Source organism: Ciona robusta, chromosome 11 (genome assembly GCF_009617815.1).
Source record: "Ciona robusta chromosome 11, ASM961781v2".
In the NCBI taxonomy this organism is placed as follows: domain Eukaryota; kingdom Metazoa; phylum Chordata; class Ascidiacea; order Phlebobranchia; family Cionidae; genus Ciona; species Ciona robusta.
The window spans coordinates 7,888,055-7,908,304 of NC_143245.1; the positions used below are offsets into that span (position 1 = coordinate 7,888,055).

The 20,250-nt window shown below is 36.3% G+C and overlaps 3 protein-coding genes and 6 non-coding genes across 10 annotated transcripts; 4 read left to right on the plus strand and 5 right to left on the minus strand.

Annotated features, from left to right (window-relative positions):
* Positions 1-249: 249 nt before the first annotated feature.
* Positions 250-3,671, minus strand: LOC149729047 (protein YIPF3-like). Of its 2 annotated transcripts, none has more exons than XM_089887570.1 (8): positions 3,446-3,671; positions 2,957-3,124; positions 2,422-2,574; positions 1,964-2,056; positions 1,766-1,897; positions 1,391-1,507; positions 1,004-1,127; positions 250-816 (listed from the first exon to the last, which is right to left on the minus strand). In XM_089887570.1, exons 1-8 carry the CDS (start codon positions 3,518-3,520, stop codon positions 728-730), a joined length of 951 nt encoding a protein of 316 aa, XP_089743696.1. In that variant the 5' UTR covers positions 3,521-3,671; the 3' UTR covers positions 250-727. The 2 variants fall into 2 exon arrangements, with proteins under 2 accessions (XP_089743696.1, XP_089743699.1); XM_089887573.1 differs by having other exon boundaries at positions 2,957-3,121; positions 3,446-3,639.
* Positions 3,672-3,809: 138 nt separating this feature from the next.
* Trnat-ugu (transfer RNA threonine (anticodon UGU)) lies at positions 3,810-3,882 on the minus strand. Its single transcript has one exon. It is a non-coding gene; the product is annotated as a tRNA-Thr (tRNA).
* Positions 3,883-4,100: 218 nt separating this feature from the next.
* Positions 4,101-4,173, minus strand: Trnat-ugu (transfer RNA threonine (anticodon UGU)). Its single transcript has one exon. It is a non-coding gene; the product is annotated as a tRNA-Thr (tRNA).
* A 217-nt stretch (positions 4,174-4,390) lies between these two features.
* On the plus strand, positions 4,391-4,463 carry Trnat-ugu (transfer RNA threonine (anticodon UGU)). The gene has a single exon. It is a non-coding gene; the product is annotated as a tRNA-Thr (tRNA).
* A 227-nt stretch (positions 4,464-4,690) lies between these two features.
* Trnat-ugu (transfer RNA threonine (anticodon UGU)) lies at positions 4,691-4,763 on the plus strand. The gene has a single exon. It is a non-coding gene; the product is annotated as a tRNA-Thr (tRNA).
* A 1,763-nt stretch (positions 4,764-6,526) lies between these two features.
* On the plus strand, positions 6,527-15,533 carry LOC149729052 (uncharacterized). Its single transcript, XM_089888935.1, has 15 exons — positions 6,527-6,644; positions 6,903-7,062; positions 7,278-7,375; positions 8,667-8,776; positions 9,091-9,188; positions 9,326-9,452; positions 9,871-9,955; positions 11,121-11,369; positions 11,935-12,003; positions 12,565-13,007; positions 13,238-13,674; positions 13,862-13,936; positions 14,299-14,360; positions 14,657-14,814; positions 15,269-15,533. The coding sequence occupies exons 2-15, from the start codon at positions 6,950-6,952 to the stop codon at positions 15,440-15,442; spliced, it is 2,298 nt and encodes a 765-aa protein (XP_089745061.1). The 5' UTR covers positions 6,527-6,644; positions 6,903-6,949; the 3' UTR covers positions 15,443-15,533.
* Positions 15,534-15,917: 384 nt separating this feature from the next.
* Positions 15,918-20,055, plus strand: LOC149729053 (uncharacterized). Its single transcript, XM_089888951.1, has 6 exons — positions 15,918-16,872; positions 17,116-17,190; positions 17,697-18,127; positions 18,561-18,709; positions 19,034-19,197; positions 19,814-20,055. Exons 2-6 carry the CDS (start codon positions 17,143-17,145, stop codon positions 19,952-19,954), a joined length of 933 nt encoding a protein of 310 aa, XP_089745077.1. The 5' UTR covers positions 15,918-16,872; positions 17,116-17,142; the 3' UTR covers positions 19,955-20,055.
* Positions 19,702-19,774, minus strand: Trnat-ugu (transfer RNA threonine (anticodon UGU)). The gene has a single exon. It is a non-coding gene; the product is annotated as a tRNA-Thr (tRNA).
* A 46-nt stretch (positions 20,056-20,101) lies between the features above and the next one.
* Trnat-ugu (transfer RNA threonine (anticodon UGU)) lies at positions 20,102-20,174 on the minus strand. The gene has a single exon. It is a non-coding gene; the product is annotated as a tRNA-Thr (tRNA).
* Between the last annotated feature and the right edge of the window lie 76 nt (positions 20,175-20,250).

Consider the following 20,250-nt stretch of genomic DNA (forward strand, 5'->3'; position numbering starts at 1 on the left):
AGTCTACTTGGCCAGTGAAATAAATGTATATCTTTCCATGTGGGTGAGGTCCTGCAGCACGCCATGGGACCTGGAATTTAGGTTAGAGTTGGGCCTTTACCCCAACATTGTATATGCACATTCTAGGTGGGTGAGGTCCTACCGTGTGACACTGGACATGCCATCGGCCCATTACCATAAAGTAAAATGCATTATTTTAATCTAACCTGTGGTACATGTTTATTTTCTCGGCAAGATACAATAGCCAGCTTTTATTTTTACGAACAGGTTGTTGCGATATTTTATTTTGTGCAACAAGTCTCGCAAGTTACAACTTCTATTAAGCATACAACAGGATATACCTCTAACATAAAAACAATATTTTATGATAAAACTTAACATTGATGTAATGAGGATACATCTTCACAAGATATACTCAAAACCTCAACAATATATAGTAGGGTGGGGAAGACGGGACACCTTTAGAACATAAAAACCCAAAATTCTTGTATTTTAAACAATTAAAGGAAGTCTACAGGAGTCAATATAGTTTTTTAATTTATTGAGTGTTCTTTGTTTTCCACCAAATGGGACGGGGAACTAGAATGAAGATGTGTCCCAGCTTCCCCCACCCTGCTATATTCATAGATAAATAATAATACAACCACATACAGCAGAATTCACTTCCAACTAAAAGCTTCGAAATAAAGTTTATTTATTAAAGCACCATTTTAGCTTTGTATATTTGCTATGAGACCAACGAGTCATTTACATCTCGTATCTCACGGACCGATGATGGAACGCCCAAACCAGCTTCGTCAAACGTTTCAATTATACCTGGGGATCAAATGTAAAATTAGCATCTGAAATTACTTCTAATATAAATTCTAAAAGATCTTAATATTTATGTAACTTTTGATTGTACTTGTGTTTTTGCCAATGTATTATATACAGGCTAAGTTAACTACTATAATACTAGTACAGTAGGCACTTAACAGCAACTTAATTTATCATCCAAACTTACTTTCAACGACATGGTGATACGCAAAGTGAAGATAAAGTAAAAACAACATGTGTAAACTTGCAATGCTAGAACAAAGTAGAAGGCGTTGTGATTTACCAACAGTTCGTGAGAGGAGAATTGTAATCTGGAAAAAAAAAGCCTAAGGTGTTATTTTGATAACTTGGTAAGCAACAGAATTTGGAGTTTTATACAAAATATATTAAGCAGTTTATTATATAAAAGTACGAAGTTACAGCAGGGTAATTTTACCTAGGTGAGGTTCTACAGCGTTGTACACCATGCAACCTGGAATTTAGACCAGGATTTGCCCACTACCCCAGTATTCTATTCTAAAAATAGCAATAACCTAAAATGGTAACTATGAAATAAACTAAATTATGAAATTACCATTCTCGCCGCAGAAGCACCAGCAACAACAGCCCATAAAATATAAAACATTCCATGTGAGTAGTGAGTGAAGTGACCAAGTAGTAAGATCACGCAGTGGCTCACCATTCCGTAACCCTGAAATACATTATAAATAAGATAGTTGTAATTTTTTTGAATTTTTAACAAAATCTGGGGGGACATTGTTAAAATACATTTACACTCATAGTTGTCAAACATGGGGAACCTCATTGATTAATGTGGTGAATGAAATATACTTTGGCTCTGCTTGTTTGTATAGACAACTAACAGCAGGGTAAAATCAGTGAAGGTGACTCCTAACATTACAACTTTAAACAATTGGTTTCGAGTTTGTTGTAGTTATAATGAACTTACCAGCATAGACAGACATTGCACTATGCTTATATAGGTGTTGCATATATATGATAGGAAGTAGATAAATCCCGCCACTCCCCACCAATAACCAAAACAAACACCAAATGCCGTGCCCATTAATGTTCCTTGTTCCTACAAGCAAAGAAAGATATAAATCATTTGGCTTTATGTTGAATATTAAGTGTTGAAATAACTCACAAGTACAGTGCCTGAGGTTTTCATGTTAATTAGTAAGATGGCTATGAGTGTAAACACCGTCATTAAAGGCCCATACAACTCGCCCGAGATTTTCTGAAACATAAAGTGATGAAGGGGAAAAAAAGAAAAACACGAACTTTTAAAACTGGGAACAAACTTCAGAGCATGTATTTTACTGAATATATTATGCTTTTAACTGTAAAGAGTTTCGTTTTACATTTTACAACAATTTTAGAAGATAAAAAAAGGGTTGCCAGCAAAAAAGTTGGAGAAGCCCTGCTGTACAATTTACACAAGTAATGAACTTCAGAATTTAGTGCATATTCATATATTTTATTTTTAACCGTGAAGGGCTACAAAAACTTTTAGGAGTTTTTAAGGGTTGCCAGCAAAAAAAGTTCGGAAAGCCCTGTAGTACAAGTTACACTAGTGTGTAGAAACAGTAAGGAGAGTTTTACCTGTGGAGTTGATAGAGAACGCAGTGGCACGAACGAATGTCCAAGTTTCAACAATAACTCCTTGGGTTCAATATCGAAGTATGGTCTCAGGATATCAATGTTGGCGTAAATGTCAATCATTTTACGAGCTTGTTGCTGACCATTCTCCCACATCTGTGATAAAGCCATAGTTTAACATTGGTGGCATTTTATTCCATGAAGCTGTTTTATATGTGTGTTATGGATGCAAGCTTCTAATTGTTTAATGTTTGTGTACTATGTGCTAACAGTTTCTCTTGTGTTTTGTATATCAATAAAGCATTTTTTATACAAAGAGTACAATTCTTTCAATGAAGAACAAGATACTAGTGAATAATCTTTTATATTACAGATTTGGTAATAAGTTAGGTGCTAGCAGTTAAGATGGATTCATTAGTCATTGCTACCCCAACATACTACAAGTTATTGAGGCGAAATCTTGCCTGAATCCTAGGACCTCAACCACATAGAATATAATCAGGCAATTTTTGAGTGGTCAAATATAAAACATATCTACCTGACCAGCTACAGCCTTGCCCAGGTTCCCACCTATCCCAGTCATAAGGTCTATGTTATTAGGGCCGGATTCTTTGCCCATCTTGTTAATTTGTTCGCCGACGTCTTCGAAACTTGAGGTTCCAGATGAATCATCCACTACTGACATGTCAACTATGGCCGACTTCTTCTGGAAAATTATGCAATGAGACATGATGTATTGACGTAATGAAAACAGTTGTAAAAACTAAAACCATCTTAAGTTAAACCGAAACGTTTGTATTAAAAACGACAGAAGTCCGTGTTTAACTGTTCTAAGTATAAAGCATATTCTATTCTATTCTATTCAATTCAATTAAGACCAATGCCAGAGTTAAACAATAACGTCAAATAGAATATACAGTACTTTATTACGAACTAAGACGAGTGTGTATAGGGTATTTCAATACTAAAAACGAACGCAAAAAGCAAGCAAAACAAAAAAAATGTGTTTAAAAAACATTTAGCTTACCGTAAATTGAGTTCCATCGGCCAATTGTTCGTCGTTGCTGCTGAAGCCTTCCCAGTCTTCGAGCTTTGTGCTCATGTTTGGATGTGTTCGTACAAGGTGGATTATAAGAACTATAGTTTATTAATATACAGACTTGACTTGACACCACAGCGTAAAAACGTAAAATCAACTAAACTCAATAATTACGTAAAACGTAACAACGTAATTGGGCACGTGAAACGAAATAATATCTGGTGTTTTCGACACAAATGTAGAGTAGCATTCATCATTTATTGTGTAAACATGTTTTATTTAGTTATTATTTTCAGATTGAATGTTCGTTATAAAACGTCACGCGTGCGCTGTTTCTTTACTGTAAAAGATGAGCCTCCAGTGAGATTTGGACTCACGACCCCTGGTTTACAAGACCAGTGCTCTAACCCCTGAGCTATAGAGGCCTTGATGCAAGTGATTATCACTTTATTACACGTTTGACCATTTGTAGCATAGAATTACTGGGAAACACGATTTTGTTTTATTGCTGCGTCTCGATTAATGCCTGCGGTCGCTTGTAATAAAATATATGGTCGTATATTAATTACCGCGAGAGGGAATGTGATAAATTCAAAGTTGATAAAGCAAACCAAACGTTTCTATAATTGTTTTTAAAAAAGGGAGCCTCCAGTGAGATTTGAACTCACGACCCCTGGTTTACAAGACCAGTGCTCTAACCACTGAGCTATAGAGGCGGTTGTTGCCAAGGTGTATTACTTTATTACACCTTTGTCATTTTGCCACCCGACTTCCGGGTTATGATATCATAATGTTGCTATCTCGCGACCAAGCCGTCTAAAACCATAGTATACTGAAGTGTACTATGGTAAAACCGTTGTTGAATTACAACAAGCACAGTAAAATTTGACAGAAAGACGAATCCGTAAGTAAGAAAGCTGTTAGTTATCAAGCGCCTCTATAGCTCAGGGGTTAGAGCACTGGTCTTGTAAACCAGGGGTCGTGAGTTCAAATCTCACTGGAGGCTTCGTTTTAAAACAGCTGTATAAATTGTTTTGAACATTTTGGTTTGCTTCACTCGCTTTGTATTTATCGCATTCCTTCTCGCAGTAATTATTATACGACCATACATATTATTACAAGCGACCGCGGGCATATATCTAGACGCAGCAATAAAACAAAATCGTGTCTCCCAGTAATTCTATGCTACAAATGGTCAAACATGTTATGAAGTAACACACTTTTGCTCTATCCGCCTCTATAGCTCAGGGGTTAGAGCACTGGTCTTGTAAACCAGGGGTCGTGAGTTCAAATCTCACTGGAGGCTCTTTTTTGCCGGAATCATAATACTGTACAAAACCATGTTTTGAAGTTTATTAATTAGAGCAATTATGTATTATTTTTTAATTGGCTGAAATAAATGAAGTCGAAAAGTCTCAATTATCGCCAACAACCATGGCTTAAATTATGTCGACACTTTACTATAAATAAAACGTGTAACTGGCTTAACCGGCATCCCATAACTTTGGGTTTAACTTAACTGGACACTTCAACATCATGTTATTCCTACGTATATATTTTAACCATATATATCATGTTATAGCTGATGTATTTTTATTAATAATTATATTCGTTATTATTAATGAATATAATCTTCGATATCGTATATTAGAATAGAAGAACAAACTTCATTTGTTCTTTGTTTTATGATGTAGTTATGACAGAACAAATGAAAACGGAAGTCTTTTGTTTTTCGTCTTAATGAGGAACGACGTAATGATGACGTAATGACCTTGGTCGTGTCCGGTTGTTTGTTCTAGAAACTTCACGCTCTGACGCACAATCACTATTATGACGTATACAATAACCATTCGAAATTTTTATTAGCTTTCCTGAAGCAAAGAGGTCGCGATTTCCCGCTTTGTGATTCGAACGTGATTTACAACAATTGGAAAGCAGTTTCTTAATTGTAGGAAATCGAAGTCATTGTTACGTAAACAATGAAAGACAATCACATCCGCGGCAGCGAATTCTTGATTAAAAATCAAAAGTCGGAAAAGTAAGTTCGTGCTTAATGAGATGATATAGCAATTGTTATCTGGCAAAATACCTTGAACAATAATTTACAATTCAAGCTTTCTAAAAAATATTTATAACATATTAAAAACCGGAAATAAATTATTTTTAAATACAAATTCGTATTTTTTAGAATACATGCGTTTATATGCGTAGCTATTTTAAAAATAAAACGTGATTTGTATACTGTTAAGTCAATTACATATAGTAACAAACACATCGGGTCCAGAACCTCGCGTCTTTAGTTAGTGAGATGTTTGTGTATTTTCGCCATAATGTGTTTTTAAGTTACGGATTGTTGGTAATTCCTTTCTTTGCTGCTATAATAAGTTTGATTTTTTTCTATCGTACTTAAAACTGGCTGTTTAGGTATTTTTGACTTTAGGCTCTGGATCTGCTGAGCGGGTTTGGTGCGCATCTGGTCTGCGTATATTGTGACGTCAAATTAAGGTCGTGACGTAATCGATTTCGCCCTACGTCATCAGTGTGTACAAATTCCCAGATCGTGTGTTTTAGCTTTGTAAATAAAGATTCCTGTTGAACTTGTTTTTAAATTGGAATTTAAATATGAATAACATTTCGTGCTTTTTAGCAAAATGTCGCAAAACTTGGAATTATGTTTTGAATGAGAGAGAACGTTAGATAGGTTTTAGTATTCCTAGTTTCGCGCTTACCGTTGCGTTTAAAACGGTAATAAACTAATTTAAAAATCGTGTCTTATCAATGGCTGTTAATATTTATTACAAAGAAACAGCGGAAAGCATTTTATTCGCTTGTTTTCGATTCTTTCATTTTAATTCGTTTAAAATTAATCTAGTATAGCTTCATTACGAAGCCAGCTATTACCTCTGCTGGAAAAGCTATTGTAAGTGAGGGGAACCCCCGCTCCTGATAAACCGATTATGCGCCACATAAAATAAACGCAATTCGGCACGCGGATTAACTGTGAGGCGAGCGAAGAAAAAGGCTCCAGACTTGCAGAGTTCGTTTATAAATCGCTTCGTCTTTTAACTTGACACTTCATGGAGTAATGTTGGCGTAATTGCCTTTAATTCGAATTTGGTGCTCCTCTAAAAGATCTGCTGCGTGACGGTTTATGATCAAGATTTTTGATATTTTATATTTATAGCTGGTAAACAAATGTTTGGTTTTAAGATTGTAAAAGTCCAGGCATTAGTTTACGACACTAGTGAAGAATCCTCCGCTACATAGCAGAATAGGCTGATGGAAAGTGTTAGAAGTTGGTGGTTAGGGGGTTATAGTGGTTAGGGGTTATTGGTTATTGGTTAGCAAATAAGAGGGGGGGGGGGAGGATTCTTCACCAGCACCAGTTTATAAACTCAGTTAGAATAGTTGTCTGTCGTGCATAATAATGTTTTCTATGTTACAGATATTATAGCTGCTGTCGCGAAATACGAATGTTCGAATATTAGAATAATGCAACACGAAGCTCTGTTACGTCACAATCCAATTCACGCATGGAGCGATGTGACGTCAAGCTCTTCTGAGGGAGATTCCCCGAAGCAACAACCGGTGAACTTCAATAAACGGTAAGAACAAAATCGCATTGTTATCTATAGTAGGCTGGGGTAAGATGGGACTAGGTTTTACTCTGTTTTATCATCCCATTTGCTAGTAAACAAAGATTTTTTTGTTTAAAACACGATTAGGAAATATGGGATTTAAATACTAACGGTATCCCATTTTACCCCACCTTACCATATATTCCATAAATATATTAAAATAACAACAACATCATTTTCAGGTATTTAAAAACTATGACGTCATCATCATCGTTGATAACACGTGACGCTTGCCTCTCATCGTATTACGTCACATACGACCGTCGATTGCTGAGCAGAGGTATGTATGGACAATATGAATGTATGGAAGTGTTGCGTCTTATTTTGTAAATCAGCTGTTGTAACATGTATTTACAAACCGTCGTCTCAACGTCGTCGTAACAACAATGTGAATTAGGACGGGCATAGGCTGTCAAAACGTCGGTATGCAAGTACACGCCAAAAGACCTGATTTACAAAACAAGAATATGTCGGGCAGTGATTAATTAAAAAAAAACATAAAAAAAACAATTATTAAAAAAAATGGCGAATGTCCTAATAAAGTGCCGTCGGCCAAACAGACGTAGAAAATTTAGATTGTTTAAAAAGATATGTTTCATGTAACTTCTATGTTATATCCACGACTAAGTAAAACCACCCGCTAAGGACAAGTAACGTAACACGATTGCAGCAGATTTTGCAAACACCCGACTCCCTACAACGTTTATTAATTCCTCGCCACTCTATTGTTACTTACTGTTCCAAATCTCCAACCTTCTATTCGCGAACAATGCCCACTATGAGCAAACAGCATGAACTTCATTATGTCGTCACTATAGGATTATAAAGCGTTGAATGGTTATAGAATGTGACAGATTAAAGCCGATTTCTGTATAATGTAGACACGGGTGGCCTGGTAGCAAACCCCGCAGTGACTATAAGCTTACCTTCGCGTATTGATTTAACTTTAATCAGAGAATCTTATGTTACAAAAGAAACAACGTCTTGCGAACTATGGACGAGTCTTATATTGCACACGGTTTCTTAAGAATAAGTTTGCATATATTTAAACAGAAAGTTATATAGTAGAATGGGGGAAGATGGGACACCTTTCATTCTATTTTCTTGTACCATTTGGTAGTAAACAAAGAACATTCAAAGGATTATGAAACTATATCCTCATGACTCTTATAGGCCGTGGTTATAATTGTTTAGAAAATTATCAGAATTTTTAACAAGAGAGCGTAGCTTTAATAATAGGCCACATATACGGTTTTGGTGGCTTTATTTCCTAATATTGATAGGCCTTTTTTTCTTCTGTTTAAATGTAAATATACTTTTAACTGTAAGCGTGTTTTAGCAACTGTTTTGTCGCTATATCTAGTCTTTCGTTTTAAATATTTTTTAAATCTTCGCCGTAATTAAAGGTATTTTTATTATTATTATTTTATAGTAGCGGAAGTCGTGAGGATACGGTTCTATAATTCTTTGAATGTTCTTTGTTTACTACCTAATGGGCCGAGTAAACAGAAACCTTTCCATACCCTACTATAAATAACAGAAGAAACATATTTATTCAACTTAATGCACAGGTGCTGTTGAATTGGCGATCACAGCAGAAGAAGGAACAATCTCAGTTTCCATTCTTCAAGTCAAAGATATCCCGATAGATTTCATTCAACGAGCATCACTATTGTTGAAGGTGGTAAATCACTTCAGTTCTTATATAATATGGCAATTTATAAACTAAACCTTATGGGGAAAGGAAAGGGTTGAAATTCTTTCTCATTAGAACTTCAATATTGTTTAATTAAATGTTGTTTTTACACTGTATTGTCTATAGGGTGTAACGGTCACGTCTTATCTTCAAAACGATATTCCTTTTTTATTTATAACCGTGTTATAAGTTTATAACGACTTTTGTTTTACTGTTATACTACACGTCTTTTCGCTTTTGTACACTTTCCCGTTCTTTGTTATCGTGAAAGATAAAGTAAATTTCATTTATCTTTCCAGCTTTCGCTAAATACTGACAAAAGAAAAAAACTTCAATTCCGAACTCGATCTGTCCCAGTGACGTCATCGAAGATTTCTTTTAACGAAACCCTGGCTTTGTGAGTATTAAAGGTGCTATTAAACGAATGAATGAATGAATGAATGAATGAATGAATGTTACTTACTTTATCTTCGCGTTGCCAAACAATGACAGTCGTTTCCACCGAATATAAACAACTATCTTCTACTTCCCCAGTTCCATAAACGGTGGTACAAGGAACAGGTTGGTCATCTGCGCTTGTTTGAAACATGATCGTCCTCTCTTTCCTGAACACCTCGGTTGGATGAGTTTTGGTCTCAACAACTTTCTACAACGTGGAAAGGTTAGACTGGTTATCATTGATGTAATGCAAACATTGGCTATAGCGCGCCTGCCTTAAACGTTACGCGTTTAAGGCTCGTCGCATTGTGAGCGTACGTGTTCTTGTACAAAACACTTATAACGGCAATTGCTTCAGCCCAATGGTCACTAATGGGTTGTCTGAATTGCAGCCGCACGAAAAAAACATCATGTACAAAGTTTCATACATGGTAACTCGTAAGCAGACACGAGGTGTACGAAACAGAGCACCCGTTTTATAACGACTGTCGATACCCCGACACACGAGATTTATCTACTCTGATCCATTCATCTTTTTGTGTGTAAAAAGCAAGCCTAAAACCTAATTTTTATAGTCAAATAATTTGTGAGATTAAATTATATCTAGATGTCCACCAGTAGCTAACTATATGATTGTTTAGGAGATACGGGGTTGGTATAATTTACTGGATCGCAACTCGGGTCGTAGGAAACATATGCAAGCAAAGGAGGTTCCTTATATCCGAAGTAAGTTCTATAATTGCTAAATAACCAATGTCTTTGTATTTAAATTACCGAATAACTATAATATTTATGTTTTAGAATTATTAAATTAACAATTTCCTTAACTCCTTAGCTGGCACGAAGTGTATGGAACAGAACACCCGAGTTATACCGTTTGTCGTTGTCCCGTCATGCGAAGATAAATAAGTTACGTTTTTATTCGTTCAGTTTAACGACTTATTCCCAAGTAATAGTTTCTAAATTAAAAACAGACTTTAAGATTCTTGTTTTCTACTTTATACTGTCGGATTTGCATTGAAACACAGCAGCGAGTACTTTATACTACATTGCGATCTTATAATCTTCACACTCACAGCACCGCGTTGTTAAAACAGCGTAATTCAAGCTCGTGTTAAAACTCACTCCTTGCCACAAATATAACCAAAAGTAACCGCAATTAATTAAATTAAAAAATAAAACAAGTTATAGCCGAGGTGTATTAACACCCGTGTTATAACGACTCTCGTTTCCCGCCACGCGAGAATAAAGTAAGCTGCATTTATTTATTCATATTAAATTTTCAATTTGTTGGTTACGGAATACTGAATAGCAATATATTAGTTGGTTATACTTTTCTCCTGTCTGATCGTCGTGAGGCGAGACGCATTACAAATATTATGTATTCCTGTTGGATTGACTACATTCCTAGCATACCACACACACACATATAGAAGCATCCACGCTTTACATTACTTTTTACCTCTAGACTATTACATTTTATAATCCGCTAAGCCACTGGCACGACTAATGCATTTTTAACCGACCATGTTTCCGAAAATAGCAAATACGATCGCCGGAAAAAATACATTACAGACAATTACTGTGACGTAATAATCCCTGTAACCTGTGACGTCGATCAATGCCAATTGTTTGTTCATAGTAAATAAACAAGGAAATTCGACTATTACACTTCCGAATCTCGCTAATCCATTGTCATCGCATTGTCGTCGCATAATGAGCTTTGTTTGCTTCCGAAACGCGACACTGTTTGACGTCATTGTTAATTAAGTTACAATTAACGCAGTTTAACGAGCGAGATTTAGTACAAGAAAAAAACACGAGTATATATTAAGCAGTTCGCGCTACAATCCTACATTCATTAAAATGTTTCCGCTTGTTTCAAACATAGGTTTTATCCGGAGTTCAAGAAGTCGCTCTTCAATGAAAATACAAAGGTCGCGTTCATATCTTCCACCTCTTGAAATTGATGCTAGGAGCAAGAGAGCCAGGGAGTCGGTAAACTTGGACGATTCGGCTCAAGCAGATATTTTGTGGCGAAACGACCAGGAAAGTTACGTTTATGCGGTCGAATCAAGGAACCGATGCAAGAAAGCAAAGAGAGCGAAACTTGTTGGGGAAATTAATATTCATCCGCGAGGTTGGTGCTCGTGTGTGACGTATTATGCCCAATCTCGCGAATTAGGTTTTCTTCGATGACGTAATCAAAATATTTTACAATTCTAAATTGTTCGTACATTCTAAATAAATGAGGGACGTACTTTGGCGGGACACACCGGGAGGCCAGAACTTTAAGTCAAAGTTTGTCCATTACGACTAATGTTTCTTTTAACGGAAACATGCTGGAATATGTTTATATAGTAAGGTGGGGATGGATGCGACACTTTTCATTCTATTTTCTTGTCCCATTTGGTAGTAAACAAAGAACATTCAAAGAATTATAAAACCATACCGTCACGACTCCCATTGACCGTTGTTAATTGTTTAAAACACGGTCAAGGATATTTGCATACTATGAGCTAAATATGTCCCGTCTTCCCCCACCCTACTATATTAAATAAATACGGAGCTAATCAGACAATAATTAGAACTAGCACTTTAGCTTTCGACGGCTTTCATGCTATATTTGCGAATTCTTTGATCGCAATTATCGTTCATTTGTTTTTGTTTATTGTAAATTTAATTCCAAATGTTTTTCTTCACAGATGAGTTGCATCCAATCGACTTTGATTCGAAACAAACATCAAGATACGGAGAACAAACCAAGATCAATGGTAAGCAATATACAACGTATGACACACGCGTGTGTGACTTGAGTTTAGAACACCTATCGTCTCTACAATACGACTTGCATTGTATTGGCAAGCGACCATCTAATATGTATTAGTTATAAGAGCTTCTCATGTTTGGTAGTGTTTCTGATAAGACGGGTGCGATCAAGCAATGTTTTAACACTAGATCAAGTGGTAATGGTCTCTACAAAGGCGGCGTAGGATAAACATTTGGTTTAAAGTGTTGGGAAAAAGATACAACACTCGGTATATTAGGAAAGGCCTTAGGGTTGTGACTTTAGATTCGAGCATCTTGAGTTAATGATCAGATATGGTTATTTGTATACAAGTATTCCTATGCCATAATAATGTAAAACAGCTATAGGCGTGTTGTATTATCTACTGTGTAGGCGCGGTGAACTAATGAATGAATGTAACTTACTTTATCCTCGAGTGACCGGAAAACGGCAGTCTTTATAATACGGGTGTTAATACACCTTGTGCCAGTTACATTATTATTTATATATTTTTTGCATTATTTTTAAAATGGTTTCATTCTTTAAGGCGATTATCACGAACCAGTAGATACTTCTCAAATTTCTGAACGAAACAGAAGCTCAAACTTTACCCGCGCTACAACTGGATCTTTTCGTTACTTACAAAAACGAGCCAGAAGATTATCCAGACGACGATCCGTCCTTGTGGAAAAGCAACCGAGCAAACCGAGTCTACCTCAGCATTTCAGCGACACCGATCTTCGGCGTGAAAATATGTTAAGTTTATCCACGCCTCCAGCTTGTGTGCTTCATGCTGCGAGTGGTATCAACGATACTTCGGATTCATGGATTGTTTTATCCCCGCGATGCGAGCCGAGCAACCAACGTTCGTTCTCCCATCAAAACTTGGGAGATACCTGCCACAGTTTGCCGGCGCAAGGGAAAAAGCAAAATTCATTCTTGGGTCTCATTTTGGAACCCCTTAAAGGAGCAAAGAGAAACGACGCTAAGGTTTGTAAATATTTTAACCAAATTCGATGTTTTCTTTAACATGCTAACACTTAAACAGAAACATTTATGTTTCATTGATATTTTTTCGTGTGTGGCCGGGAAACGACAGCCGTTTATAACACGGTCAAAATTTTTGAGAACGAAAACATAAAGTAAAAGCCCTTAATTAAAACGTAATTTAAATTTAAAATATTTTTCATTACAAGTAGTAACTTTAACATGATCCGCAGAATGCATACGAAGAACCGAAAGCCACGAAACCAAAGCTTGAAAACTTCGAACCGAGTCCTTTTGTCCGAAAAACCAAGAACTCCCGCAAAGCTATTAAACAGCTAGGAGAAATCTTTCATTCCCGTGAAGGACACGGCTCTACTCGCAGTCTATACACCGGCCCGGGTGATGTCAAATCAAGCAACTCGTTTTTCCGAAACGGGTTCCGACTTTCGAAGCGTAAGAAGACCGACAGCCTTGGTATAGCGACACCTATGGTCAGCAGACGACGAAAAGGAAGATTTTCAATCGGTGACCCGACCACTCCAACCAAAGGGAAAGGAAATCTTTCAATCTTCAGACCTACCCAATCGGAAATCGATGACGTTAATGTTTTTATCGATGGCCCTGAGTTCTTTAAAGCCGAAGATGACATGAAGTCGAAATCAAAATCAAGGTATGTTGAATTAAAACGATAACTTGGCAATGTGTGAAATATTTTGCAAGAACTATTTAAGATTTTATAGGCATCTTTTTACAATGTATTTTAAAACATACGTCCTCATCCATTTTATTAAAACGTAGTTAAACTTTTAAAAATCGGGTAAGTTCATCTTTATAACAATCTTCCTATATAACCATAGACGATCTCTGAAGACTTGGCTCTCAAAGAAATCCGACTTATCGTTGAAGACATTGGCAGAAACCAAAGATGTTCCGTAAGTTCTGGCTAGTGTAGTTGCTTTCTTGCTTTTTTCATCTATATATATAGTAGGATGGGGTAAAATAGGACACCTTTACATTTTATTTACTCGTCCCATTAAGTAGTAAACAAAGAACAGTAAAAATAGTTACAAACCTAATTACAACCCCCTAGACCGATCAGCATGTTTAGAAATCATGTGCTAAAGGTGTCACATCTTACCTTACAGTACTATACCCCCCATTTGGCAGTATACTACACTACATAAATATACATGCATATATGGCGCTTCATCGTGGTTGAGAAGATAGAAACATTAATATGACCTCACTTTTTACTGTAAGTTATCTCTTGTTTAACCGAACTCTATATCTTCAGGTTACCGATCCACAATAATTGCAAAGCAACATTCACTTTGGTTCAAGTCTTGCACTGCAAAGGTAGGCACATAATTACGAATGAATGAATGTAATTTTACCTTTAATCTATTAAGTTGTAATATTTATCGTTGATCTTAAGCCGGAAAAGCAGGCTTGCTGGGTTATAACGATACTGCATATTAGCAGTAAATGGTCTCCAACGGCAATAAATTGTCGATGATATTCCTATTTCTCTGTTTGACCGCGCATGGCGGTGATAATTTTCCCAAATCTACTATGAGCATAAAAATGCACTGAAATGGAATAGGCACGAAACATCAAAGCTGTATGTGTAAAAAATTTATTAATCTTCGCAGAAGCCGTTTCGAAGTTTATGAAATTCTTGAAAGCGGAATTCAGCGACGAAAATCTTGAGTTTCTTCTTGAAGTTGAAGTTTATAAACAACACCGGAAACACGAGAAGCTCTGCGTCAAAATCTGCGACAAATATATTGTTATCGGGGCCCCGAGAGAGGTAAGCATTTTTTTCAAGTTACAACTTATATTTAGTGGGGTGGTGGAAGATGGGACACCTTTAACACATAATATCCAAATATCCTGATCGTGCTTTAAACAATTAAGAACGGCATATGGGAGTCGTGAGGATACGTTTTTATAATTCGTTGAATGTTTCTTGTTTACTACCAAATTGGTGCCATATACAACTCGTGTCCACCATTGCAAGCCAAAATGGATAATGTACAGTTACTAAAATATTACCGGAATCTGTTCATTAATTTTTATTCATGACTGCTGATTTGGACAACGTATATAGTTGGTAAAGTGTTAAACAAATCTGCCTATTTACTTTTTTTTAACTTTTTCAGTTTTTTATCATTTAACTAATAACTTTTGTTTGAAAATTCTTCTATAATTTAACCGTTTTTTTTTACCAACCATATATATATAACAACCTACTTTCCTTATAGGTGAATATTACCAGCTGTATCCGGGACCGAATTATCAGGCAGTTGCCTTGTCCTGTCAAGTCAACGTTCAATGAAGCCGGGGATCATATATTTAACTTGTTAGAAAGAGATTCTTTCAAAAGATTCTTGCGATCTCCGACCGGCCAATCTTTGCTCAATGTCTTGAACAAATGATCATCATATTGTGTATTTTTGTTGCTGTAGTTGTATTTCATATTTATTTGTTCCATTTCATTTGATGTCTTTATAAACCTTATAAAAGAAATTGTTGTCTATTAAAAGCCGGTTTCAAAATCACTTAAACGTAGGCAGAAACTTAAATCACAGACGCGGATATTCCAACTGCGTATTTGAAATCACAATTGTAAAATCAAACACGCGGCCTAGTTATAATAACAGCAGGGAAAGCAACGCCGTATTCGTTCAAAGCACTAAAAGTAATCAACGTGCCTTGAGCGAATTATTAGTTACAAGCGACGTGTATTAGACGGTTCGTTGCAATAGAGCTGTGTTGAGTACAATATGCAGTGTTGGGTAGTTAAGAGGTTCAAGTTAGCTGTTTTGTTTTACTATGCTGCCAGATCATAGTTGTAAGTGTTGTATAGTGTATGGACCACAACAATGAATGTAATAACAAAAAAATAAGTAGATGTTTAAAAAAAGGTAATATATTGAACAAAACCGAAGCAATTAGTTTTGTTGTATAATGGCGCGAATGTAGGAGCAGAAGTTTAATTGCTTCGTACGGAAATAGCTTTTGTGATGTCATACACCTGGAGAAAAAAATGATTGTTCAGCTCCCGATTGCGCGCGAGGCAAAAATTTGATCGAAATTTCGGTACGTTTGAAGTTTGTACGAAGTTAAAAAGCGGGAGCATTGTTCGAAGCATTGTTCGAAGCGCGATCCTCCCAGTTTCGTGCAGATAATGAGGTCATAAGCGCTACAGTGACGTCACAAGCATGCCGCGCGTTGTGTCGCTACGTGAGGTGTATGAGGTCAGGTGCATGCGCAGGTGAAACTTACCTTGGTTGAAAGTTAAGAAGAAAGTTTTGCGGGAATATATAAGCTTGGTTAGTGCGTAGGTAACTATATTGCATAGCTTATTGTAGATCCGAACCCAGCGATCTGAAGATTATACACTGTTAAGAAATCGAAGCCACGAGGGGTAAAACAGTCAGGGATTAAATTAGAAGCGATCAGTTTTCGCTTTATGCAAACACAATAGAAGATTGTATTAAAACAACGGCGCCTGTAGTCTCACAAGCGAAACAAAAAGCTGCAACAATCTTATCTCGCCTATTGTTGTAACGCTCCACACTGTTATGGTTTGAACTTAGACAGTCAGGCGAAGCTGCCAAGTTTTAATTGCCACCCTGTATTGTTTGAGGAGTTGAAACAAATTGTATAATGCGTAGTCGCAGTGAAGTTGTGAACATTTGGCTGTAATCCTTAATCGGGCGAGACACGTTGGTTGGAACTGTTAAAAGTAAACTTCGTGGAAGGGATCGCAATCATAATTAACGCGACGGAGAAGAACGCACATCTCACAATGTTGTTGTGTGGTTCTACTCACTTAAGATTTTAGTTATATGTCTAAACAGTTGTAAGTTATGTGCTTAGTTATAAACGAGTTAAGCAGTTGACTCTTATAAGTGCTGGCCTATAAGTTGCCACTGTGTCGCACAGTTTGAAGCATTAAGTTTTTCTGGTCGAGCATAATTTTTCAGAAAGTGCTAAACTATTGGAGTACAGAGGGAGTTTACTGTTCATACATTAGAACATATGGTATTGAAAGAAAACTGAACAATTTCCTTTCGTTTAATTTTAAACGTATGTTTTATTTCAGAATCTTAGGTTTGTTTTTGGATTAATCATGAGTTGCTTAGACATTACAACCACCGCTGTTGTTCCTGATCGCATTGTAAGTAAAATATGTCGAATCTAATGTATTGTAATGTATGCAGAATCGTCTTGGTCTTTAAACCCGTTTAAAGATATTCTAACTTGAAATAAAATGATAAAATGTATTTTAATAAATCGAATTTTCGTATAATTTTTTTTATATTATATAGGCTACATACTTTTATTAAAATTTATTACATGTTTGGCAACGGAAAACCAAATTAGATCGCTCAACTTTGTTTTGAATGTTAATAAAAGTTGATCATGTTTTCTGGGAGAACCAACTGCTGTTTCTAATTACTTGAAACCTAATTTGACAACCTCGTATTTTTTTTCATTACTGAAACAACTATCATTGCTAAAATAGTTCATAAAAAGCGACCGTTATTAAAACTAAATTACTAAAACAACGGCAAAGAGTCCGCGACCTATATTTGTTTATGGCTTCATCGTTGTCGTGACCGCATGTGGTTTTAGTAGAACTCCATTACTTTATGTTGTTTAATGCAGTCTACTTATTAACAGGCAAGTCGATACCGACGAAGGTCAATGACGTCATTTGAATGTGACGTCAGACAATCGACGTCATCATACGAAGGTAAACTCTCGATTTCGAGTGATGGATTTCGAACCATGATGCGAGATATTGAAAACGGTTTAAGTCGACGATCGAAACAAAATTGTTCGTCTACGTCAGACTTGAATGGATTCGAATTCGGGGGTTTTATTGCCCAGGATTCCCCCTTCACGAAAGTAAAGAAAACGAGACGCGTTCAAAACATCGGGAAAGCTGGAAAGAGGAAGTATTTCGGATCCATTTCCAACATCTCCGTATGTTCCTCTGTGTCTTATCGAGTGAAAAGATTGGACGTTTCAACCTCCAGGTTGAAGGAACGCATGTTGAAAAAAAGTAATCGAAAATCTTCCGATAAAAATGAAAAACTTCAACAAAAACTGTAAGTTTGACTGAATATTAATAAGCTATATATTCTTAAAATCCTACCTGTCCATAATAGACTGTAGGACAGTTTACATTTCTCTATCTAAATACATTAATTCATTCGTTTACATTATTAATTTATTACTTCATCTTATACTATACAGTAGGTTGGGGGAAGATGGGACACCTTTAAACTATATTTTCTCGTCCCATTTAGTTGTAAACAAAAAACATTCAATGAATTATAAAGCTATATCCTCCTGACTAACACAGAACGTTGTTAATTGTTTAAAACACGATCGGGATATTTCGATACTATGTGTTAAAGGTGTCCCATCTTACCCCGCCCTACTATATCATAACACTACAGTTATACACGATTATTCGTTACCAACCTTAGATCATTATATATTTATTCTAATGTGCTAACTGTTGCTCTGTGTACGCAGAGACAATCTTTTTGCTTGGTTGCAAAGAAGCGGGAAGAAAGCTGGTCGATACGCGTTGAACAGGAGGGGATCACCCATTCCAATGACTAAACTTGAAACCAGGAAAAAATCATTAGATCTTACACTCAAGGAAGTTCTATCTAAGAAAGGTAAATGAAAATTACTTTTATAATTAGGAGCATCGGAAAAAAAACTTTTTAACAGGGACCTACTATATGCCATATGGGGTAAGATGGGATGTCGTTAGCACATAAACCCATATTTCCTAATCGTGTTTTCAACATTTAACAAGGCTCTTTTAGAGTCGCGGCTCTGCGGTTATGTAATTCTGTTAATATTTTCGTTTACTACCTAATAGGACGATAAAAGAGAATAAAAACATGGACCATCTTACCCAACCTACATTGCTTCCGAATATATTTAATCAAAATAGAAAATATAAGTATAAGCTGATAACATTCTCTTTTCACCAGAAACGACGAACGCTTTCCGAAAATTTCTTTCTCGGGAAATGAGCGAAGAAAATTTAGATTTCTGGTTGGAAGTGGAAAGTTATAAGAAAGCAAAGGAATCGAAGAGACAGAAACTGGCGACCCGAATTTACGAGAAATATATTTCTCCATCGTCAACTCATGAGGTGAGAAATGTAACCTGTAAATAAAGGAATCGACTGTAATTGAAAACCTTGTTTTTAATACAGTAGGGTGAGGGGAGATGGGACACACTTCCATTTTGCTTTCTTGTCCGATAGTATAAACAAGTAGCATTCAAATAATTATAAAACCGTATCTTTGCAACTCCTATAGACCGTTGTTTAAAACACGATCAAGATATTTAAGCAGTCTTGTCTCCCCCACCCTACTATACGTTTTGTTATTGAAAGTAAAACTCTCGTAAGTATATGCCTTCAATAAGAAGGATGATTTAGAAATAGTTCATACGCATTTGAGACCGTGTAGGCAGATAATGAGCGTCCGTTTCCATATTTGCGATGTTTATTTCGCATCGTAAACAATTAACTGTTCGACGAAAAAGGAATATATATTCAAAGCACTTGAATAAGTTTGTTACGTTTGCGGGTGGCCCAAAGTCATTTAACTGCCTAATCCGAAAATCCCTTCGATTAAAAGTAGGAAAAGATAGCCTCCAGTGAGATTTGAACTCACGACCCCTGGTTTACAAGACCAGTGCTCTAACCCCTGAGCTATAGAGGCGAGATATTGATCACGTAATAACAAGATTCTTTTATTCAGATCAACCTAGAAAGCTACGTCAGAGATCACACTGAAAGGAAACTAAAAGATGTTTCGCCGGACACTTTTGATCTGGCACAAAAACATATTTTTGCTTTGATGGAGACCGATTCGTTTAGAAGATTTCTGGATTTGTTTTAAGTTTTCCGTAACGTTTTCTTCGCAAAGTTCCAATATATATGTGTTGTGTGGTATGCCGCAAAAATTATACGATGTAGTAAAATAAACAAGAAAAAAATGCAGTGTTTACTTTTATTAGGGAGTTTGGGACCCACAGCAAAACCGATAAGCCTCCAGTGAGATTTGAACTCACGACCCCTGGTTTACAAGACCAGTGCTCTAACCACTGAGCTATAGAGGCGTCGGTAACTCGCTATTATACTGAATAATGTTAAACCACGTTTGCCCTTGGCACATTCAAGCACATGTTGCATTCA

Bases quoted from the DNA above. Each gene is read 5' to 3' on its own strand.
- LOC149729047 (XM_089887570.1), bottom strand. From the start codon at position 3,520: ATGAGCACAAAGCTCGAAGACTGGGAAGGCTTCAGCAGCAACGACGAA. The intron at 1,508-1,765 runs GTAAGTTCATTA...AATGTATTTCAG, and splicing joins TGCAATGTCTGTCTATGCTG to GGTTACGGAATGGTGAGCCA. The intron at 1,128-1,390 runs GTAATTTCATAA...TTTTTTTTCCAG, and splicing joins GTGCTTCTGCGGCGAGAATG to ATTACAATTCTCCTCTCACG.
- LOC149729052 (XM_089888935.1), top strand. From the start codon at position 6,950: ATGCAACACGAAGCTCTGTTACGTCACAATCCAATTCACGCATGGAGC. The intron at 9,956-11,120 runs GTAAGTTCTATA...TTTCAAACATAG, and splicing joins GGAGGTTCCTTATATCCGAA to GTTTTATCCGGAGTTCAAGA. The intron at 13,008-13,237 runs GTTTGTAAATAT...CATGATCCGCAG, and splicing joins CAAAGAGAAACGACGCTAAG to AATGCATACGAAGAACCGAA.
- LOC149729053 (XM_089888951.1), top strand. From the start codon at position 17,143: ATGAGTTGCTTAGACATTACAACCACCGCTGTTGTTCCTGATCGCATT. The intron at 18,710-19,033 runs GTAAATGAAAAT...TCTTTTCACCAG, and splicing joins GGAAGTTCTATCTAAGAAAG to AAACGACGAACGCTTTCCGA. The intron at 19,198-19,813 runs GTGAGAAATGTA...TCTTTTATTCAG, and splicing joins CTCCATCGTCAACTCATGAG to ATCAACCTAGAAAGCTACGT.